The sequence below is a fragment of the Drosophila virilis genome, chromosome X, assembly GCF_030788295.1.
Source record: "Drosophila virilis strain 15010-1051.87 chromosome X, Dvir_AGI_RSII-ME, whole genome shotgun sequence".
Classification (NCBI taxonomy): domain Eukaryota; kingdom Metazoa; phylum Arthropoda; class Insecta; order Diptera; family Drosophilidae; genus Drosophila; species Drosophila virilis.
In genome coordinates, this window is record NC_091543.1 from 24,835,723 (window position 1) to 24,857,473 (window position 21,751).

General features: G+C 38.3%; 3 protein-coding genes across 7 annotated transcripts; 1 reads left to right on the forward strand and 2 right to left on the reverse strand.

Moving 5' to 3' along the window:
- Positions 1-9,732: 9,732 nt before the first annotated feature.
- On the reverse strand, positions 9,733-16,922 carry Ypel (Yippee-like). 3 transcript variants are annotated; one of them, XM_032439513.2, is made up of 3 exons: positions 16,611-16,922; positions 10,969-11,390; positions 9,733-10,550 (listed from the first exon to the last, which is right to left on the reverse strand). In XM_032439513.2, the coding sequence occupies exon 3, from the start codon at positions 10,296-10,298 to the stop codon at positions 9,954-9,956; it is 345 nt and encodes a 114-aa protein (XP_032295404.1). In that variant the 5' UTR covers positions 10,299-10,550; positions 10,969-11,390; positions 16,611-16,922; the 3' UTR covers positions 9,733-9,953. The 3 variants fall into 3 exon arrangements, 1 of the variants encoding a protein (XP_032295404.1); XR_011416843.1 differs by lacking the exon at positions 16,611-16,922 and adding an exon at positions 13,541-13,668 and having other exon boundaries at positions 10,296-10,550; XR_011416842.1 differs by lacking the exon at positions 16,611-16,922 and adding an exon at positions 13,468-13,653 and having other exon boundaries at positions 10,296-10,550.
- A 70-nt stretch (positions 16,923-16,992) lies between these two features.
- LOC6632179 (kelch domain-containing protein 3) lies at positions 16,993-20,426 on the forward strand. Of its 3 annotated transcripts, XM_070209451.1 has the most exons (4): positions 16,993-17,146; positions 17,210-17,288; positions 18,451-18,486; positions 18,595-20,426. In XM_070209451.1, exon 4 carries the CDS (start codon positions 18,607-18,609, stop codon positions 19,867-19,869), a length of 1,263 nt encoding a protein of 420 aa, XP_070065552.1. In that variant the 5' UTR covers positions 16,993-17,146; positions 17,210-17,288; positions 18,451-18,486; positions 18,595-18,606; the 3' UTR covers positions 19,870-20,426. The 3 variants fall into 3 exon arrangements, with proteins under 3 accessions (XP_070065552.1, XP_015026459.1, XP_002055277.2); XM_015170973.3 differs by lacking the exon at positions 18,451-18,486; XM_002055241.4 differs by lacking the exons at positions 17,210-17,288; positions 18,451-18,486 and having other exon boundaries at positions 17,011-17,146.
- A 547-nt stretch (positions 20,427-20,973) lies between these two features.
- Positions 20,974-21,618, reverse strand: LOC6632178 (INO80 complex subunit C). The gene is made up of 2 exons (XM_002055240.4): positions 21,399-21,618; positions 20,974-21,333 (listed from the first exon to the last, which is right to left on the reverse strand). Exons 1-2 carry the CDS (start codon positions 21,538-21,540, stop codon positions 21,134-21,136), a joined length of 342 nt encoding a protein of 113 aa, XP_002055276.1. The 5' UTR covers positions 21,541-21,618; the 3' UTR covers positions 20,974-21,133.
- Positions 21,619-21,751: the final 133 nt, after the last annotated feature.

Genomic DNA, 21,751 nt, shown 5'->3' on the forward strand with positions numbered 1-21,751 from the left:
CCTGATATACTTACTACCTGTGCCCAGTTGTCCTGAATGTGCTTTATATTCATATCAGCTTATTATCTGAGCATTTTCGCACTTTTATGATGAGCCAACCCAGTTCCAAAGTAAAATACATGCCATGAGATAAGCTAGAAATGCGCTTTATTTCAAACTTGCAATCCTGAACATATATATATATATATATATAATATATATATTTATTTATGCACATATCCATTTTTGAATTTCATCTGTTTGCAAATGAAACAGCTATCGTGTGTCCAACACAACTGTTGTCAATATTGTTTGTCGTTTTGATTGTGGTGTGGCGTGGGAGTGTGCGTTATATTGGTTGTCGACTGTACGGTGTGCCAATACGTATATGAATGTACACTGCGCGGTGCACAAGTCAAAGGTGGTTTCATTCACAATATGGCTGAATATCCAGTGCGCGCTGATGTTAAGGATCTGCAATATCTGCTGTCACATGGATGTGCCATGTGCATATAATATCTCTTAGGTTTACATCAATACATCAATTTACTATATCACGTTTGCATGTAAATACATAGTTCTATATATGTATGTATATCATTGTTTGTTTATGTTTATGCGCATTTTGATAAGATCGCGATTTGCAGATCTTTTGCTTTGTATGGATAAGACATAGAATGCTTCTTATAGACATAAGTACAATATATAATCATGTATTTTATGTTTGCACAAATCAAACGGGATGAAAATAATCTCTAATACGATAAAGTATGTATGTATATATATATATATATATATATATATATATTCTTGATCAAAATTCAGCCTAATTGATGCAACTCCAATTACATTTAAATGAAGCAGTTTTTTTGTTTTTTAATTTCGATTGTTTCTTTGCTTAAAAATAATAATCTAAAGACATTTATATAAAATACACTTCAAATATTTATGTAGATTTTAAATTTTGTAAACAATTTCAATTGTTAAACAGGAGATCAAATGATGATTGCCAAATGATTGAATATTGAACTTGGGGGTTTTTTCTTTGTTTTTGTTAGCTCAGTTTTGGAATGCCCAATGAAAATATGATTTCCACATAAATAATATTTAATTTACCGAATTTTGGAAAATTTCTCTTCTGATTTCTTTGTTACAGTTTTTAAGCATTAAGTACTGCAAACTGGCGGCATAATTAAAACAATTAACCAAAAATTATTGAATTTTATTTTGAGGCAAAATTTTTGAAGAAATTTCAATTTATTGTATGATTTTTACTTATCAGCGCTTGTATGCTCGATATTCGTTTTTATATTTATTTATTCCATTTTTATTTTCTTTTTAGTTAATGCTACCACAAAATATATTCCCATATGCATACATATATTTATATATATATATATATATATGGTATATGTACATACATATATATAATTAAGTTTTGCACGTTAGGTTACTATAAAAAAATATATTTCAATTTATTATTTTCACTTAACGGCTACTTTTGTTGAGTACATTCAGATTTGCTTCCCGAATATGAACTAATTTATCTCACTGTTGCGGTCGCTTAGCAAACTTCGCTTTGAGAGAGTTTGAGTCAAAATTGAGTGAAGTTTGAGCTGCGTCAGCAATTATGCGTGGGATAGTACTCTGATGGGAACATTGACAGTGGCGTGATATTTAGGGTGAATTGTTTATGTCTACCAAAGGGGGACAGTTTGATCTTGACCAATGTCGATGTTATCACCAGGCTCTTTGTTTACAATATTAGAAATGTTTATAGTTGTGCTTATGCTTATGTGCTAAGTTATGTTAAAGGGTGGGTGCGACTATGGATATGTCACTCCCCCAACCATTAGAAAAGTGCCTGTCCTCAGGTGTTTAAGTTTGGATATAGTGTAACATTTTCTTCTTTTAGAATTGGTATATCTCCTATTATTGTAGGTGTTTCTTCTACTTTGGGTTTTTTATATTTTATAATTAATTTCTTAGGTATGCTTTTGAACTTATATGTCAAATACAGTGTTAAACTTATTAATATGATTACAAATATGGTTATTGTAATTATCTGGAATACATTGTTAAATTTTGTATGTGCATTTATAATTTGTTTCGTTTGTACAAACGAAAGTGGTTCTAATTTTATAACATCATTGCTTACGTAAATGCTTTGAGTATAATCTAACATATTGTTTGAAATTGAAATTTCATTAATTTGCAATGAACAATTAAAGATTTTTATTATATTGTTTCCTTCTATTGTTATTTCGTTATTTATACAATTATGGTTTAATATAGTTTTTGGTAAATTCCAAGTTAAAATTATATTTGGTTCTATGTAGTTGATTTGAAAATTTTGCAAAATTTTAGTATAACTACATTCTGATGTTATTTGGTTTAAAATTCCTGTTAAACATTCATTATTAATTAATTTTTTTGTTTCTCTGCTATAAACTTTTTTATCTTGGGTAAAATATTTTTTATGAGCTATTTCTGTCAAAATATTATTATTTTCATCCGGGTATGGAATTATTTCGAATACCGGGCTTTTTATTATTTCTCGAGGAATATGGGATATTATCAGTATTTCGTTTGTATCTGATTTAAACCAAGTGGAAGTTTTTGTATTCAACAATTTCTCAGAATTAACATGCAACAAATAGTCATGTTTTAGTAATTTTGGGTTAAAAATTCCTAATCTTGTGAGCTGCATTCCCATCTCAATGTCTTCTATATATTCTGTAAAGTGTTGTAAGTTAAATATAAGGATATCTAATTTCTTTCCTTTTTGTTTCTCTTGATCTAGTTCGTTCATGATTTCTATTCCTTTGTTTATAGCTTCTATTATGTAATTTAATTCGTTAACCTGAACGCTGTTTTCTGCTAAGTTGCTTATTTTTTGTTCAATTTCTGCTTTGTCTTCTTGATTTAATGTTCCAAATAAGTATTTATATGCTGTTCCTACTATGTTAACTAAACCTCTTTTGCTACGTTTGGCTATTTTTAAGCCGTTTATTTCTCTGTTTAATTTCTCTACTAGGTATTCGATTTGTATAAGGTTATTGAATTCTTTACTTTGTTCAATTAAATTGTTAAAAGTTTCTTCGGTTTTTGTTATATTAACCGTTAAACAGTGGAATTCGTAATCTGTCGGAATGTCTATGGTTCCTGTTTTAAATATGAGATATCCGTTATGGGCTTTGATAGGATTAATTTCAATACTCTGTGCATTTATATGGTTTACAGTTATTGATAGTAATATTATAATAATTAATTTAAGCTGGTGCTTGTATGTTTTGATCGCTGTCTGTTGTTGACCTGTAATTGTTATATTTGCTTTGATTAGTCTTCTTTTTCTTTTTGAATTTGGTTTTGTAATGTGTTATTTTCCTGCCTCTGTTAGTTTCCTCAAAATGTTTGTCGTCGATTTGTCTTAGTTCTCCTGTTTTCTTGAACGGGGTTGTCGTCTTTGATTTAACTAACGGTGAGTGTTTGTATCTAGTGTCAATTTCATAATTTGTTCGTTTTTTGTTGAGGTTATTTATTAGTTTTTCTTTATTAGCTTGAGTGTCATACTCTGGTGTACCTGCATATATGAATATGTCCGCTGGTGTTCTGTTAGTCGTTTTGTGCTTTGTTTTATGATTGTACGTGTAGAGTATAGTTTCAAATTTTGTAAGTTTATTTTCGACGTCTGAGTCGCTGTTAATGATTCTTAGTTTTTCGTTAACTGTCTTATGAAATCGTTCTACGTCGGATATACCATTTTTACTAGTGGTTATATTAATATTTACTGCTTCTGATTTTAGCCATAATTGTAAAGCTGTGCACATAAAAGCTGAGTCTTTGTCTGCCTTTATTTCGATGGGTTTACCCATTTGGTTGAACACTTGTAATATAGCTCGTTTGGTTTCTAGCCAGTCTCTACTTTTTATTTCTATTAATGATGCAAATTTTGAATAGATATCAATGCAAGATAAAAATTGTTTATCTCCTACTATGTAAAAATCCATTACATATTTTTCTCGGATATTAGCGATTTCCGGAGTTATTTCGAAAGTTAATTTTGTATCTCTGTGTTCTGTTTTTGCGATGTTGCAAATCTCACATTCATTTATTAGATTTTGAATTAAATTTTGATAATCTGGGAAATAGTGGGTTGCTTTGAACCAATTAATAGTTTTTTCAATTCCTGGATGTAATAATTCTTTGTGCTTTTTTAATATTAATTCTTTGAATTCTGCGTATGTTTGAAGGTCTATTAATTTTGTACTAGTTTTCATTGCCTTTGTTGAATTATTTGGACTTATTATTTCTAAGTAGGCTTCTTGAAAAATTGGAAAATCTGCTTCGTTGTGGAAGTATAGCACACTTTTCTTTGTGCATAAGTATTCTGTTATTAATTCTTTGGCATGCGTATTAGTCATGTCTTTGTACGTAATTTTTATGTTGGTTTTGTGAAAGTAATTCGTAACTTTTGTTTCGTTCTCGGTTCCTTTTTCAAATTCTATTTGTCGATTATAATAATTAAGTGGTCTTTCTGTGATTTGTAAATGGTTACTGTTGTCTTCTTGAGCACTATGTATTGTTGCTCTTGTGCTAATTGTATCTTCGCCTAAGAAGTTTTCGTTTAATTGAATTCTGGACAGAGCATCTGCCACATAATTTTCTTTTCCTGGGACGTATTTAATTTGGAAATCAAACTCATTTAGCTTGATCTTCCACCTTTGTAATTTCATGTTAGGTTCTTTCATATTATTTAACCAGACGAGTGGTCTGTGATCACTAAGGATTTGAAATTGTCGACCAAAGAGATAGGACCTAAAGTATTTAGTGGCCCAAACGATTGCTAATAATTCTTTTTCAATCGTTGAATAATTTAACTCATGCTCGTTGAGAGTTCTACTTGCATAGCATATAGGCTTATGCTCTTGCGAAAGGACGGCCCCTATTGCCATATTACTCGCGTCTGTAGTTAATGAAAATGGTTTTTCGAAGTTAGGGTATATTAAAATTGGGTCGGATGTTATGAGTACTTTTAGCTTTTCAAACGCTAGTTCGTAGTCTCTGTCTTTTATATTGATTTTTGCTCCTTTTTTTAATTTAAGTGTTAATGGTTTTACTATATTAGCGAAATTTGGTATAAATTTCCTATAGAAACCACATAATCCTAGAAATGATTTAATTTCTTTTGGGGTTTTTGGAATTGGGAATTTGACAATTGCTTGTATCTTGTTGGGATTTGGTTTTATACCCTCAGTTGTGATGATGTGACCGAGAAATTCAGTTTCTTTTCTCATAAACTCGCATTTATCCAACTGTAGTTTTAAGTTAGCTTCTCTAAGCTTCTTAAATACCTTTTGTAGCGACAAAATGTGTTCCTCCAATGAAGTGGAAAAAATAATAATGTCGTCTAAGTAGACCAGACAATCCTTAAAAATTAAATCTTCTAAGAGATTGTTCATACAACGTTGGAACGTTGCAGGTGCATTCTTAAGACCAAATGGCATGCGAGTGTACTCGTAATGGCCATGTTTAGTCGAAAATGCGGTCTTGGGTATTGAACCAGGATCCATTTGGATTTGGTGGAAGCCTTTGGCTAGATCAATGGTTGTGAAATATTGACATTTTCCAAGTTTGTCTAATATTTCATCCATGATCGGGATAGGGTATTTATCATTAATAGTTAGTTCATTGAGATTGCGGTAATCTATGACTAACCGGAACTTTTGCTTTCCAGATGCATCGTTTTTCTTTGGAACGATTATTACTGGTGAGCAGTAAGGGGATTTGGATTTACGTATGATATTTTGTTTTATCATATCGCTTATTTGTTTATTTACTTCCTCATCGTATATTTGAGGATATTTGTATGGACGCTTGTAAATTGGGTCCTCATGTTTTGTTAGAATTTTGTGTTTAATTGTACTAGTGAAAGTCAAATTGTCACCTTCATGGTACTGGATATCACGAAATTCATGTAAAACTTTTTTTATTTTTTCTTTTTCTTCTGAGTTTAGGTGCTCTAGCCTAAACTCATTGTTTTCTATTAATTCATTATTTATAGCGAAGTTAAATGGTCTGTCCTCTGTTGAGGGTGGATCAAGGCACTCTTGTGCGGTCATGTCCTCTTCGACCTCTTCGTCGTTATATCTAAAACAAAAGTTAAATTCTCCTAAGGTTACGGATCCTTGTGCATAGTCTATTTTTGCTTGACATGCCTCAAGGTATTCTCTCCCAATCAGAACATCATAATGCTCTGAGAAGTCGTGAATATAGAATTTTTGTTTGCTCGGACAAATTTTGCTTGCTCCTAATCGTATACTTTGTTTTAATTCAATAACACCATTTATGGTGTGAACCTTTAATGTTTCGTTGTAAACTGGAAAATTTAAGCGGTTTGTTTTCATTAGATTTATGGTTGAACCTGTGTCGATGACACATTTTAGAACTTCGTCATTCATAATCAATTTTATGAATGGATTTCTTCTGTTTGTTCCGAGGCTTGCTGATGAAAATTTTCGGATGTATCCATTTTCATCTGCCCACTGTTACTATCTCTTTGACGTTTAGTCGGAGGGTTTGGTGCATTCAAGCGTGAATGGGACTGATTTTGGTAGTTTAAGGGATTTTGGTATCTACCTTGACTTAATTTCTGTTGGAACTCGTGGTGAGCTTTCTGATTGTCTTCGGACTTATTATGCTGTTTATTTTGTGCGTGATAACTCTGATTCGTGTTGGAATAGCCACTTGAAATGGTGGTTGGGTTAGCATTTTGCTGATAATTTCCCATGTTCCTACGATTGTTATTTGGATTTCCCTGAACATTATTATTTTTAGGTTTTTCAGTAACGCTATTTTCATATAATCCCTCTCTTTGAGCTACTTGCTTTAGTTTTTGTGTCGACGTAATGTCGTGTCTGGCTAACATCATGAAAAGCCTATCTGGTAATTTTTTTGTAATAACATCTTTGATTGTGTTATTCATAGCATTTGTATAAAGGGTTGTATTGCTAGGTATATTTTCTAGTGCTAACTTATTTAAAATAACAAAAGATTTATTCTCGAGCTCCTCGATGAACTTACGGACGTTTCCTTGGTAATTCGTGTTGTATAAGCGTCGAAGGAGTTCTTCAAATGGTGTCTGCACTTTGTATTCTTCAATCAATGCGTTTCTCAGCTCCTGCCAAGTGTTGGCTGCTGTCCTTTGTGATATTCTCTGAGCATCTCCTGTGACTTGCAATTCGATGGCTCCGTATAAGATGCTATGTTGTCTAACATCTCGGGTTGGATACAGGTGTAGGATGTAATCTATCCTTTTAATGAAGGCGTTTAGTTGATCCGTTGATCCGTCAAAGCTTGGCACCTGTCTAAGTTGTGAAAGGGCCTGGTTGAGGTGTTGTTCTGATAATTCCATTGTCATCTTGGTGTAATACACTTTTTTTTGAATAGTTTTGAGTTTGTAGGTTTGAACTTTATTGTTCTTTGATTTTGCACTTTTATTTTAGGTTAAAGTTTGTGATGGATTATTGGTTAAATGTTTTTTTTTTTTTTTGTGTGTGTGTCTTAAAAAGACTCAGTAATAACGTATTGCAGGGATCAAACGATATGCAAAGCCAGTCGTTATTAACTGTAGTAGCTTTATTGCCCAAAGGGTCAATATTATTAAGCTACTAATGACCCGAAGGTTCTTGTGCGGATACGTATTCGAGAAAATTTTTATTACACTCCGACAACACTTTCGGTCGCGATTGTGCGTTAGATCTGGGAATTAATTATCCTTTAGCGATCTTTAATTTTTCCCGACGTATCCTACCGGCTGCGCCAATTAAGTTTTGCACGTTAGGTTACTATAAAAAAATATATTTCAATTTATTATTTTCACTTAACGGCTACTTTTGTTGAGTACATTCAGATTTGCTTCCCGAATATGAACTAATTTATCTCACTGTTGCGGTCGCTTAGCAAACTTCGCTTTGAGAGAGTTTGAGTCAAAATTGAGTGAAGTTTGAGCTGCGTCAGCAATTATGCGTGGGATAGTACTCTGATGGGAACATTGACAGTGGCGTGATATTTAGGGTGAATTGTTTATGTCTACCAAAGGGGGACAGTTTGATCTTGACCAATGTCGATGTTATCACCAGGCTCTTTGTTTACAATATTAGAAATGTTTATAGTTGTGCTTATGCTTATGTGCTAAGTTATGTTAAAGGGTGGGTGCGACTATGGATATGTCACTATATATATTTATTTATTCATTTATTTAGTTATCGACTACTTAGAGAACATCATTAACTCGAATAGTTCTTGGCAGTTATTTTGCATATATATATATATGTATATATTTTATTTAATTTTTTAAAAATTTGCTTTTGCTGCTTGCACTTTTTCTTTGATTTTCCTGTTGTGTGTTTGTTTTCAATAAATTTACGGTATTTTTGCGACATAAACCAGTATCAATATATATATAAATATATATGTACATTTATACGCACAATGCGCAATGTATTTTATATTATTTCTTTCACAAATTTCATAAATTTGTTGTGCATATTCAGCTTGCAAAGTTTGAACTCCCCTACCCCAAGCAATCCTCATCGGAGGTGAACATATTTTCAATTATTATTATTGTTATTATTTTTGACTAATACAAAAATTAGCGCAACATCACACTTAAGACATAATAAACTTATGTGGCGCCACCTTGCGTCTGGACTTACTCACATTGTTCTTTTATTATTCGTTCGCTTGCATATTGTAATTTTTTTTTAAATTTATTTTATTGGCATTCACAATTTGCTGTTTCCTTTAAAATTTTGTTTCTTTTATTTTTTTTTCTTATTAGGTTTTTATTTGTTTTAATTTCTTGTGTTTTTTTTTTTGCATTTCTTTGCGCTTGTTTTTGTTTTAAATAGTTTATGCAGATTTTCAAGCTAAATTGCATTAAATAATTACGTTTTTAAATATATTTTTTTAAATAACTACTACATTGAAATGGTGTAAATGTGTGTGTGTGTCTTATGTTTGTTTGTGTTTGTTTATGTTTGTGTTTTTTGTTTGTTGTGGGTGCATTTTAATTTTGCATGCCGTTTGCATTTAATTTGCGTCTGTTTCATATTTTTTTTTAGTCGTTTTGTTGCATTTGTTACAAAAACATTTTTAATAATTTCTCGTTTATTGGCAGTGCAAGTTTTTTGTGTTCCTTTTTGTGTTGGTGGCAACCAAAAATTTTCAAAAAACCCAAACTGTTAAATGGAAACTAAAAAGCTTTTAAAGTTTTCAAAAATATAAATGGACATTTAAAATTGTTTACTAGACACTTTTAGCTTAATCTTGTATACAATAATAGTCGCAAATATTTGAAAGCAAAAAAAAAAATCACAAAAAAAAATATATATAAACAAATGAAAGACGCAGCGAAACGGCAACAAAACAAATAATACAGTAGTAGTTGGCGCTTAGGCCGGTAGATGGCGCCAGCTCAAGTTGCTGTTGCGCCCAGCGCAGAGATCTCTCCAAGCCCAGTAAAGCAGCGGCCATTTTGGAGGTGTGTGTTTGGCTGTGTGTGTGTGTGTGTGGGTTGGGTTGTGTTGTGTATGTGTGTGTATGTCTGTCTGTGTGTGTTTTTGTTTGTTCTATAAGATACGACGAGTTATGTACTATATAATAGCATATATATATTGTGGTACCCTAAAACTCGAACTCGCGCCTCAACTCGACCTCCGGCACTCGCTGTCGTCTATCTCCGTCTCTCTCCCTCTCTCGCTCTCTCTCTCTCTCTCTCTCTCTCTCTTTCTGTCTGTCTGTCTCACTCTCACTGGCACTTGCACTCGCTTGCTCGCTTCATGTAGCTTCAAGCCTTTTCACATGTGCCATCAACTGTTCGTTGTTGCCGCATTATTAACGTTACCCAAGCCGCCCGGACTGCCAGCCCACCACATGCCACATCACGCGCGCCACATCGCCGTCGCTTAGTTTCAATCCCAGCCATTCTCCTTGATCATGTGCGCCAGCTCAATGATGAACTTGCCCTCCTTGTATTTCTGACTGGACTCATACGCATGCTCATATTTCCAGCCGAGCGGCGTTTTGCAGCACTCGCAGTAGATATCGGCGACCGCATGGAGTCCAGTGAGCAGGACACGCTCCTCCGTTTGGCCGCAAGCGACATTTACCACCGAATTGAAAAGATATGCCGGCCCCTGGCTGCCCTGAAACGACTTCGAGATGAGCTCGTCGTGTGAAGCGAGATGCGCACGGCAATGAACACATGAGTAGGTCCGATTTGTGGACGGTAAGTAGGCTTGAAAGGTTTTCACCATTGTTGCTGGTTTGTCTACAGTTGCAGTTACAGTTGCAGTTACAGTTTCTGTCACTGTTAGTGTTACTGTTACTGTTGCTGTTACTGCTGCTGTTGCTGTTGCTGTTGCTGTTACTGTTGCTGTTAGTTTTCCTATCGCTGGCTTGGTGCCTTGGGCGTGTGGCTTGGCTTTTAGCTGGTTGTCTGTAAATAGTCTTTAACTACAGCCGTATCCGTCACAGGGAAGTGCACTTCTTGGCTGTCAATTGGTCCGCTGTAAAATACAAATAACATTAGCTTGAGTTGCGCCGCATTGTCAATTCTCATGTTAAATATGTGGCAGAGTTAAGAGCAACACCTGTCAGCCTTTCGGTTCACAAATCAAGCAATTAAATATATGACTCACAGCTCTCACGACTATCGACTAATCTGTTCATCCTGATCATTAAAATATATACCTAATCGAGGTGGAGACCGTCTGTTCTACTCGCTCCAAAAAATACGCCCTGGTATTATTTAGAAAATACAATTTTGGATGGTCCTTTAATGGATGTACGCTTGTCGGATCTGGATTTATCTTGTTATATCTGCACACTTGTTCAACTGTCCATAGTTCAAGCCTAGTTGAGCGGGGGGCTGGCTTTCTGTGCTGCTCTCAAGGCTGCCATTTGTCACGTCATGTCATGCCTCACCTGCTGAGACCGGATCAAACAGTGTCTCCTGCTGCTGCTGCTGCTGTGCGTTAACTGCGCGCGTTGCTTACAGCGGACGGCGACGATGAGGACGACGGCGCCGCGGCAGAGGCAGAGGCGGTGGCAGCAACTGTGGCTGCTGTCATTGAACGATTATGTCCAGCGTCTGCCAGTGTCGTGGGTCACAGAACAAGCCGCAATCCAATGTCGTTGGCTTTTGTTTGTGCCTGTGCTTGGGACTGTGCCTGCGCCTGTAACTCCGTCTGGTGTCTGAGGGCTTTGACTGCGACTGCGACTGTAACGGCGACTGCAACGGCGACTGCGACTGCGGCTGCGGCTGCTATTGTTCCACGTGCGTTCTGTTTTGCAGTGTGTATATTTATGCATATGTATGTGTGTACAGACGGAATATATCAGATTTCCTGCCAAAGACAAAAAGACAAAGACAAAGCCAAATGATTATTAATGTAGTTCAGTTTTCTGTATATACGAGTCATATGTATATAAATTGTTGAAACAACAGCAACAACAACAACAACAACAAAAAGACCAAACAAAGCAGAGAGGAAGAGAGAAAGAGAGCACAATATGACCGGTGCATTTACATTATTGATTTCCATTTGCAAGTCTCTGGGCCAACCTACAAATGTGGCCTAATAGCCGACCAAAACACATGTCCCAAACCGTTTCGTAGGGGCTGGGGGGGGCGACTCGGCCTCTCAAAAGCAGCGAGCGATAGAAAGACAGACAGAAACGTAGAGAGAGAGAGAGAGAGAGAGAGAGACGGATTGGTGGGGAGGGGAATAGATCGCAGTCAATTAGAATGATGATATGCAGGCGGTATTCCTATTAGTTCGTCTTTGGGGCTACTCTATGATTTATGTGCGCCTCGTCGCCTTACCCAGCGAGTCGGCCAACGAGAGCAACCCAAGCAGGCAGCTACCGATGCGATGCGTCCGCATTTACAGTAAACAGCTGGCTTCCAAAAGCGGCACCAAATGATTCATGGTACCCCAATCAGCGCCATCTGCCGCACAGTGTCCGCACTTTTTATGCTTTGTGGCTTTTGTGTGTAGATAGATGGCTGAATAAATACAGTCATACACCAATATATGCGTTGCTTTGTTGAAAACCATTACGCATCAATTTCAACAACATATATTATTCCATTCAGTTGATAATTAGCCCATACAGATCATCTGTATATCTGAAGTGTAATCTCAGCTAAATAAAACTTTATATTAGTGTATTCACTGTAAGCAGTCGTCCACAGACAAAATACATCTACGTATTAGCACTATTCTAAATAAAAGTAAAGTGTGTTTGATTTTCGACTGATTCTTTATGTAGAGCTATATGCTATAGTACTCTGATGTCAAAAAGTATATATCTTGAAAAACCAAGAGGACTAATTTAAGACCAGAGATTGTCTGGTGTTACTGAATTTGTTTAAGAAATATGCATGTTTTACAAATAATGCTGTTTGGTTGGAAAAATTCGAGAAACATTCTTTGAAGTTCTCATATTGAAAAATGTTATTAATGCTTGCTTCAACTATTCAAAAACATTTCGAAAATATGATTTAAATACTCGAAATGTAAAGGCAATGATCCAAGGTCAAGTCTTGAACAAAGTGGACACGGTGCATCCGCACAGGCGACTTCTGGGAATGAAGCTTTAACAGCTTGGGAATTACAAGGAAACCTATTGGCCGAAACATTCTGTAAACTCTTCTAAATATTTATGTACATATGTATGTGTAAATATTTGTAGTAAATACCTATATAAATATGTATATATATATGCAAACGCTCTATTATTCATAATTAACACCCTTGTTGCCTTTTGCGTGGCGTTGCCAAGCCCTCAACAACATCATCATCATCATCATCATCATCATCGTCGAAGTCGACGTCGCAGTCGCCGTCTTGGTTGGGGTTTCTGTTCAATATCCAATGCAAATTGGCTGCTGACGCGAAAGTCGACGACTAAAACAAAGAAACAGGAGCGACCGGGAAAAGGGAAGGCGAGTGGGTGAGAGCAGCGCGAACAAAGAAGCAACAGAGGCAACAGGGAAATGCACTTGGCCGGGGTGGCTGCTGGCGCATTGCATTGGGCCAGACAACAAAGCGTTGACTGCTACAAGTTGAGAGCGAGTGGCAGAGAGATAAACATTCAGCAAAAGGATGGGAGAGGAGGTGGCTGCATGGAAGGCAGTTTCTCAATATTCATTGACGTGCGATATTAACGAAACGACAACAAGTTTTGGCGCCTAAACAGTTAATTAATTAAATAAGACCTTATTTGTGCACTGCGCCAAAACAAACGCAAGCACACACACACACACACACACACACGACACAATCACAAACAGTAATCAAGAAGAGCAAGAGAAAAAATAAGCTGCCGAAAATTTGCGAGTTCAGTGAACCAGCCAGTGAACCAGTGTGAATGAGAAGAAAAGGAAGCTAAAAAGTTCTTTGGCACCAACTCGCTTACTTTTTGATTTCTATTAATTTGTATTTATTTTTTGTTATTTGCGTTGTTGTTGTATTTTTTGTTTTTTTTGTACCGTGCGTGGGCCCGCTTTCTGCCTTCTGCTTTGCCACTTCACTTTTATTTTGCAATCAAAAACCAAAGCGCGCTATGCGAAATGTAACAAGCGACTGACGGGCAGCGGCGTTGGCAACTGTCGGCAGCTGAGGCAACGGCAGCAGCGACGGCAGCAGCGCCGACAGCAGCAGCAGCAACACAGCAACAAACAAAGAAGTAAAGAAAACTGCAACAGCAACAACAACAGCAAAGTGGCATACAGGTGGCAGTGACGACTGCAGCGCAAAGCAACGCAACAAGCAGCGCGTCAATTGCAAAATGGACAAATAAATACAAGTACATGGACATGTGTGTGTGTGTGCGCATACGCATATTAAATGCAATCAAGAAAGCAGAATCTGAGAACGCAGTCAAGTGCTTCATGCAATTACATAGTTCATAGCAATATAAACGCGTATCCCCCCCTATAGGTGTGTGGGTGGGTGTGTGTGTGTGCGCGAATGCGCAAGGTGAATGCAATACTCTATGTGCACTGCGCACCAATTACCGTTAGAAATGTTAACCCAATATTCTTGATTTTGCTGTGGCTGTGTTTCTGCTTGATGTTGTCGTTGTTGCTGTTGTTGTTGTTGTTGTTGGTGCTAAGTGTGGGCATATAAAGACCGGAGCGCCATGACACAGCAACAGCCGCGAACGAGGCGGCGGCAGCAGCATTGGGCATGCGTGCCACACTCACCGCCATAAAAACCTGTACATATGCAATAAAATTCAACTTGGACCAAATCAAAAATAGTAATATGCAGATATATATTAGCTTAAAAATAATAATAAAAAAAAATTGTTTTTTCGAAAGGAATATGGTCTAAAAGCCTAGATATAAATATAGAAATTTTGCTGATTCTTTTAATTTTGTAATATCTACGTTATATATGCATATAATTAGAACTTTGTAACTGCAGCTCAAAAGGTTGCATAGTTTTATAAATAATGTATAGAACCTGCACAATAATTTTAAGCCCCACTGTAACTTTATACAATGTGGCGAATAACGGTAAGAACGTCGCTGTGTTGCTAATGTATCTGTATCGTTGTGTGATAAGTTGTTGTTGTTGTTGTTATTGCTGTTGCTGTTGCTGGTTTTTGTGCCGACGAGGTAACTGGCTGGTACTGCTGCCTGGCATTACCTTGTCCAATCCACATTCTGCTCTCCCCCGGCTATTGCTGTTGCAGCGGTTGGCGCTCACCAAGCTTTGTGCAGCTGATTGAGAATCGGACAACAGCATGCTCTTATTCAATTGACAATACGCATTTACAGCTACAGACATACATATGTATGTATGTGTGTGCATAAAAACCTAATTTTGACCACTCGCCCCCAATCTCAGCATTCATTTCTTATCGTTCTTGTTGTTGTTGTTGTTGTTTTTGTTGTAATTCACCCGCTGGGCTTTCATTTTGCGCGCGCCTTAAACGTCAATAGAACTTTTGCGTCGTCTTTTTTTTTACCCTGTAAAGTTAAGTGATGGGTATATTGGCTTGTGAAGACGCAGGTAGAATGAAGCAACTCCGTCCACCTAGAGTATATGCATATGCATGTGTGCTTGATCAGGAAGACGAATTGAGTCGATCTCCATTATTTTCTCGAAATCCCTAATAATATTTTACAAATCAACAAATAATGTGTTTCAGGCACGTACTTTACGGCAACTCGGAACTAGGTACAGGGTATCTGCTATCCGGACACACAGCATTAGAGGACTGTTTCTGCGAAACAAAGAGGAAAGCCCGATAGGGCAACGGCAACAACAAAAAGCCACACGCACCACACACACACACGCGCGCTCGGGTGTTGTTGTTGTTATTTCGTGGTGTCTTTCTTTTAGCTGGGGTCAATAACGTCAATGGCAATGCTCTTTAAGTTGCGTATGTATACATATGTATCTGCATGGGGTAACAAATAGAATTATGAATTACCGTTGAAAAACGAGCACCGTATATAAAGTCACAGATAAATGCGCGCTACTTTTGGGCAAAACAGACAGCGTTTGGCACTATCTGTTAACAGAACGAAAAGCAAAAAAAAAAAAAAAAAAAAAAAAAACAACATCCAACAGCTGATGAAACAAAAATAATATTCTTATCAGACGGCAAAGAAAATAACAACACAAAATTTATTGCGTTGCGACGCCAGCGACGCAGTCGGCAAAAATGCTGCCAAGCGGGGCAGTATGTGAGGGCGAGCAAGAGCCACTACGGAGAGAGACGCGAGAGAGAGAAAGAGAGAGCAAGATAGGGAGAAAGCGTAAACAAAAATACAGCGCAGAAACAGCTGTGTCTCTGTGGTGGCGTTGCCGACGCATCGAAAACACACACACACACATGCGCAATACAGCTGCTCTCTGTATATGTATATGTATGCGCATGGCTCGATACTTAAACACAACAAACAAACCAGGCGACAGAGAAGTAAAGTCCTTGGCTTCCTAAGAACAGCTGAGACTGGAAGCAACAGTGGGGGCAACAAAAAAAGGCCGCGAAAGAGAGATCAGATGAATGAACTTTAATGATGCAGCTCTCTCTCCCTTTCGCACTTGCTAATGTTTATCGGACTTCGGAGTTGCTAAAAGACGCAATTTGTTTAGCAGCAGCAGTCCCCCGCGCATTTACCTACACATGCAGTCACTATCACACACACACACACACACACACATGCTCATGCGTATGTATGCATGCACGGGGACATAAAAACACAAATGCTTATAACAAAAAATTCTTGTTTGGACCTTTTTTCCATACGCAACAAACTGCGTTGCAGTGGCAACACTTTTTCTTATTGTTGTTTTTGCTGCACTGCCTGTGTATGTACATGTATGTATATGTGTCTAAGCGAAGGAGAAGAGGGAAAAACAAAGCTAGTGTACCTCAAACATACGTAAGATAGTATATACTTACATACATATGAATTTTATATATAAATATATATATACATGTAGCAACTACATATGTAAATGCATGGAACATATTTCAAGCTTTTACAAAAACAGCAACAAATGTCAAATTTTGCCACACAAAAACGTATAACAACTTACGGTTCTGTTGCAGTTGCAGTTGCAGAGTTTTCTTGTGTGTTGTTTTGTGCGATACACAGACACAAACACACGCACACACACACACACACGCACGCAAACAAACACACACACACACACACAAACAAGACGAGGCAACAACGACCCACTCAGTAAATGACACTTAATTGTGGTTCTTCACACCGTTTGCATAATACTAATGCAACACTTTTGCATCATTAATATTTCTATCAATTTATTGAACCGAATACAATATTTGTTTGCGTTCGCTCATTTTGCGTGCTTTTTTGCTGTGGGGGCGCTGGTGTGTTTGCGTTGTGTGTGGGGAATTATAATAGAGTTCAATTATTTGCGCCACTCTGGTCACACTCAACACCATATATCGTTATTGAAATATCGATACTATCGATATACAGCAACAAAATTACCCAAAAGAAGTTGCTGCTGCTGCTGCTGCACAAAAAAAAAAAAAAAAGAAAAAGAAAAAGAAAAGCACATAATTCTCACAACACAGCACGCGCCTTACGAAAAACACAGGCGTAAGTAATAAATAGGCTGCACAACTGCTGTGAAATAATACAAAATTGCTACCATTTTGTTAGTGTGCAAAACAAACAACAATTTAAAAAAAGGTTGACAGGCGGCGCTGGCCCAGTGCAATAGTCGCTGCTTGTGTGTGAGGTAAGCGTTAATAGGTGGGCAAAACCCAAGGCCCCCTAACCAGATAATAAATATTGATGTATATATATATATATGTGTATATATGCATATATCGGTGTGTACATTTCGTGCCAAGCCACAAAAAAAAAAAAAAGGACAACAACACATGACTGGCATCCCATATCGCCTGTCCCGTCCTTGCAAATTGTGCAGCTCTGCAAATGATTTTGATTGAATTAAACCAAGCAGCTTACTTTTGTTTACAGCTTTATCTAGCGAAATGTGAACAAATTAATAACACAAGCGTGCATATATGCATCAGCGTGCATAAAGGACCCTGAGGATGACTTCAGGCAAGCCGAAACTAGTTGGGTTCGCTGGAATTTCAGAGCAAAAAAAAAATGTAGAATTTGTTAGTTTTGCTTTTTTCTTAGACATGAGAATATGTGCTGTTCGATTCGTATAGTTACGCAAATGTTATCATTTAGATCGATTTACGCTTGATTTGCGCAAACATTCTCATTGTCACACTTTTCATTTTCCTACCATATAAATACATATTTCCAGTGGCCTTTTGGGCATACTCTTCATTCAATTGCCTGTTCAATATCTCGACCTCGAAGTCAGATCGCAAAGGTTGTATATGTGATATGGTCTGATAGTATGTATCTTCGACCAGTGCTCGGCTTAGTCAATTAGACATTCTTGACGCTCAATCAGCTCAGTGTTATACGCTTTAAAGTGTTACAAAATCATTGAGCAACAATTTGGTTTAATTGAGTGCTAAACAATTAAATTGCTAATTTAGTTGCTAACATAATGTCTGAATTAAAGCGGAGCATATAGAAACAATGAATCTTTCAAATAGTTTAAGTTCTCGCTGCCAGCCTTTATTTTGACTTGTTTCAAATTTCACCTTCAAAAACGTTAGATTTGTCGAAAAATAAGTGGAATTGATACCAGTGCACGCCTCTGACTGACTGACTGACTGACTGACTGATTGATTGCCCACTTTAGTCACACACTTTTCGAGAGTTCCACCCTCAAGTGCGGAAAACAGGTGAAAAGTATGGCAGACTCACCTGGTTGGCAAATCGGAGTCCAGTGTACTTGAGTTCGCGTACAAATCCAGGCTGGGTATAAAGATTATCTAAACGAATATTCTATTTTCGTATATTTATAGCTCTCTCAAATGTAGCTCACGGGCGAACAAGGCCGGGTAATGTGCGCTAGTATATCATATACAAATTATATAGATTTAGAAAATATGTGCGCAAGAGGAAATCTAATCCAGTTTTCAATATTAATATTGTGTACTCTTTCGCAGAAAGCTGGAAGCATGTTGTGGACGGTGCATCTCGATGGTGGTCCGCAGCGCGTGAATCATGCAGCTGTTGGCGTCGGCGAGTTCATCTATAGCTTCGGTGGCTATTGCACCGGGGACGATTATCGCTTCAATGAACCGATCGATGTGCATGTGCTGAACGTGCACTCGATGCGCTGGACTCTGGTGCCGCAGCAGTGTGACAGCGACGGGGATCCGCTCAAGTATCCGCTGGTGCCGTTCCAGCGTTATGGCCACACCGTCGTTGCCTACAAGGAGCGCATTTACATTTGGGGCGGCCGGAACGATGAACATCTGTGCAATGTGCTCTATTGCTTCGATCCAAAGACGGCGCGCTGGGCACGCCCGGCGGTAAGCGGTTGCCTGCCGGGCGCCCGGGATGGCCATTCGGCGTGTGTGATCGGCAATTGCATGTACATATTTGGCGGATTTGTGGATGAGATCAATGAGTTTAGCAGCGATGTGCATGCCCTGAATCTGGAGACAATGGAATGGCGTTATGTTCAAACGTTCGGTGTCCCGCCAACCTATCGGGATTTTCATGCGGCCGTCGCATACGAGGAGGAGCGCATGTATATATTTGGTGGGCGCGGCGATAAGCACAGTCCATACCATAGTCAGGAGGAGACCTACTGTCACGAGATTGTTTATCTGGATATGAAGACAAAGGTGTGGCATCGACCATTTACCGCCGGCAAGGTGCCAGTGGGTCGGCGCAGTCACAGCATGTTTGTCCACAACAAATTGATCTTTGTCTTTGGCGGCTATAATGGTCTGCTGGATCAGCATTTCAACGATCTGTACACATTCGATCCGCGCACCAAACTCTGGAATCTGGTGCGCGCCAATGGCCAGGCGCCGACGGCCAGACGACGTCAGTGTGCCATTGTCATGGGCACGCGCATGTTCCTCTTTGGCGGCACCAGTCCTCGCTGCTCCATGCCACAATCGCAGAGCTCGGTGTTGCGCGGCAATGAGCTAACGCAGCCGCCGGCGGCACCGCCGCCGCAACAGCAGCCGGCAGCAGCGCCACCAGCAGCAGGAGCAGGAGCTGCAGCGGCAGCTGCAACCACCACACTGATTGACTACAGCGATCTGCATGTGCTGGACTTTGAGCCCACGCTGAAAACGCTTGCCACGATGGTGGTGCTAAAGCATCAGCTGGACATTTCCGGCTTGCCGCGCAGTTTTCGGGCGGATCTTAACATGCTGACACAGCCGAACAGTATTACCCGGCCCATCAATCAGGCCGGCTAGCACTTATTGTTCATGTTGGAAATAGATAAAAATACAATCGGTTGATGCCGCCTGGTGCTCGGATCGTCGCCCCTTTGTCGCGTTGTTCAGCGACAAGCTACAAAACAAAAAAACAGGCAACTAAAGAAAGAAAAAAAACAAAAACAAAACAAAAAAGAATGCGTTAAAAAACATCATGAGATAACAACAGTTATTTAGCTTAATTTACACGCTTTTTCCACAACGCTTGATGGAAGCGGATTGCACTAGTCCCAGTTGTCGAGCAATGCATCCGATCTCTTCCAAAAGTGCTCGAAATATGAAATGACACCACACACACACACATACAGAGAAACAGAAAGAGAGAGAGAGAGAGAAAGAGATAGAGAGTAAACAGAGAGAGAGAGAGAGACACTCGCACATACTCAGACTCGCACACACGGACACTAAAAAACTAGTAATAAACAATGCAGTTTCAGAAACTTGCTTGGACTTACAATTACATAATTAGCTCTAGTTTGTAAAGTGTTTATGTATAATTATCTTAAATAAAAATCGCATATTATTATTATTGAAAATACTGTTGGGCGTCGGCTTAAATCAATTTTTGCCTTGAACGCAACGATCTCAGAGACTGCGAGCTCGAGCAACAAAATTCTCATATATTCTCTTTAGTTAACTTAATTATTAACTTCGAACGCTCGGCGGCTAATAAAAATACAGAATTGTTATAGGTTATAATAACGCCTTTCTATGCGATTTTCATGGTCTCAAGTAAGGCTCGAAAGTAACAAATCCTCGTTCTTTACGCTCTCTCCTCTAATCTACTCTCTCGCCTATCTCTGTCCTCGATTTAACACACTTCGGCTCTCATTCCTCAATACTCACACACCATTCCTATGCATCTTCCTCCCCCTTTCTCTTATATAAGAACTTATTGCTGCTTCTCTCTTTTTTCAAAAATGTTCATTAGCTTACCTTCCTTTCGAAAATATGTCATTCCCATGAAATGATTTTTAAATTTGAACACCTCTTAGGCAATGTGTCTAGTTGAATAATAGTGTACGCATGTTTATTCCCGGTTTCTAACTCATTTTATAGTTTCAATAAAAATAAATTGAACAATTATTGCTTGTCAAAATATATATATACTTTATTATAAGCAGAACGTCTCCTGCACTTACTCAACTACATTTGCATACAATTATTAAGCTTATTTTACAGTTTGGTAACCTAGATCTATAACTTTGCCTTGCTGGATTGCCAAGGCTTGGCATCGCTGTTGCTAGCCAACGGCGCTCGTGTATCCGCGCAGGGTCAAGTAGCCATTGATGATGTCCGAGGGCAAATGCTGCATGGAAGCGTACTCATCGGCGTTGGCGTAGCGCAGCTTTGAGTGCGGATCGACGTAGGGCGCCGGCAGGCCGCTAATATCCGAGTATTTCTTGGCTGGCAGCAGCGAGGGCGGTGCATTGAGCGTGAAGTCTGGTGAAGTGAAGCGAAAAATGTTAATAACGTGAACGCCAGAGTTTGGCCTTTTACCCACGCACATGTCGGCTGATCGGCTGGAGGTTTTTGATTGCGCTCCATGTTGTGAATTTGACGCAGCGGTCGATAGACACAGTTCCTGGGAAACGCAAAGGGGCGCTTAAACGAACGTTTGGGCTTCTGCAGCGAATTCGTATCCATCATATTTGCATTAAGCACACACAAAATTGTGTAAACAAAAAAAAGTTGTACGTTTTGTAAACAGCTGTTTTGCTGCGTGGTATCGATTTAACGAGTAGCGATATATCGATAAAATATCGGCAACGGTCAGGTAATTAGTGCTGAACACTTTCTTAATGAACCATTCCAGTTCATAAAGTTGGCCAATTTGAGTAAAAATATATAAAACTAGAGG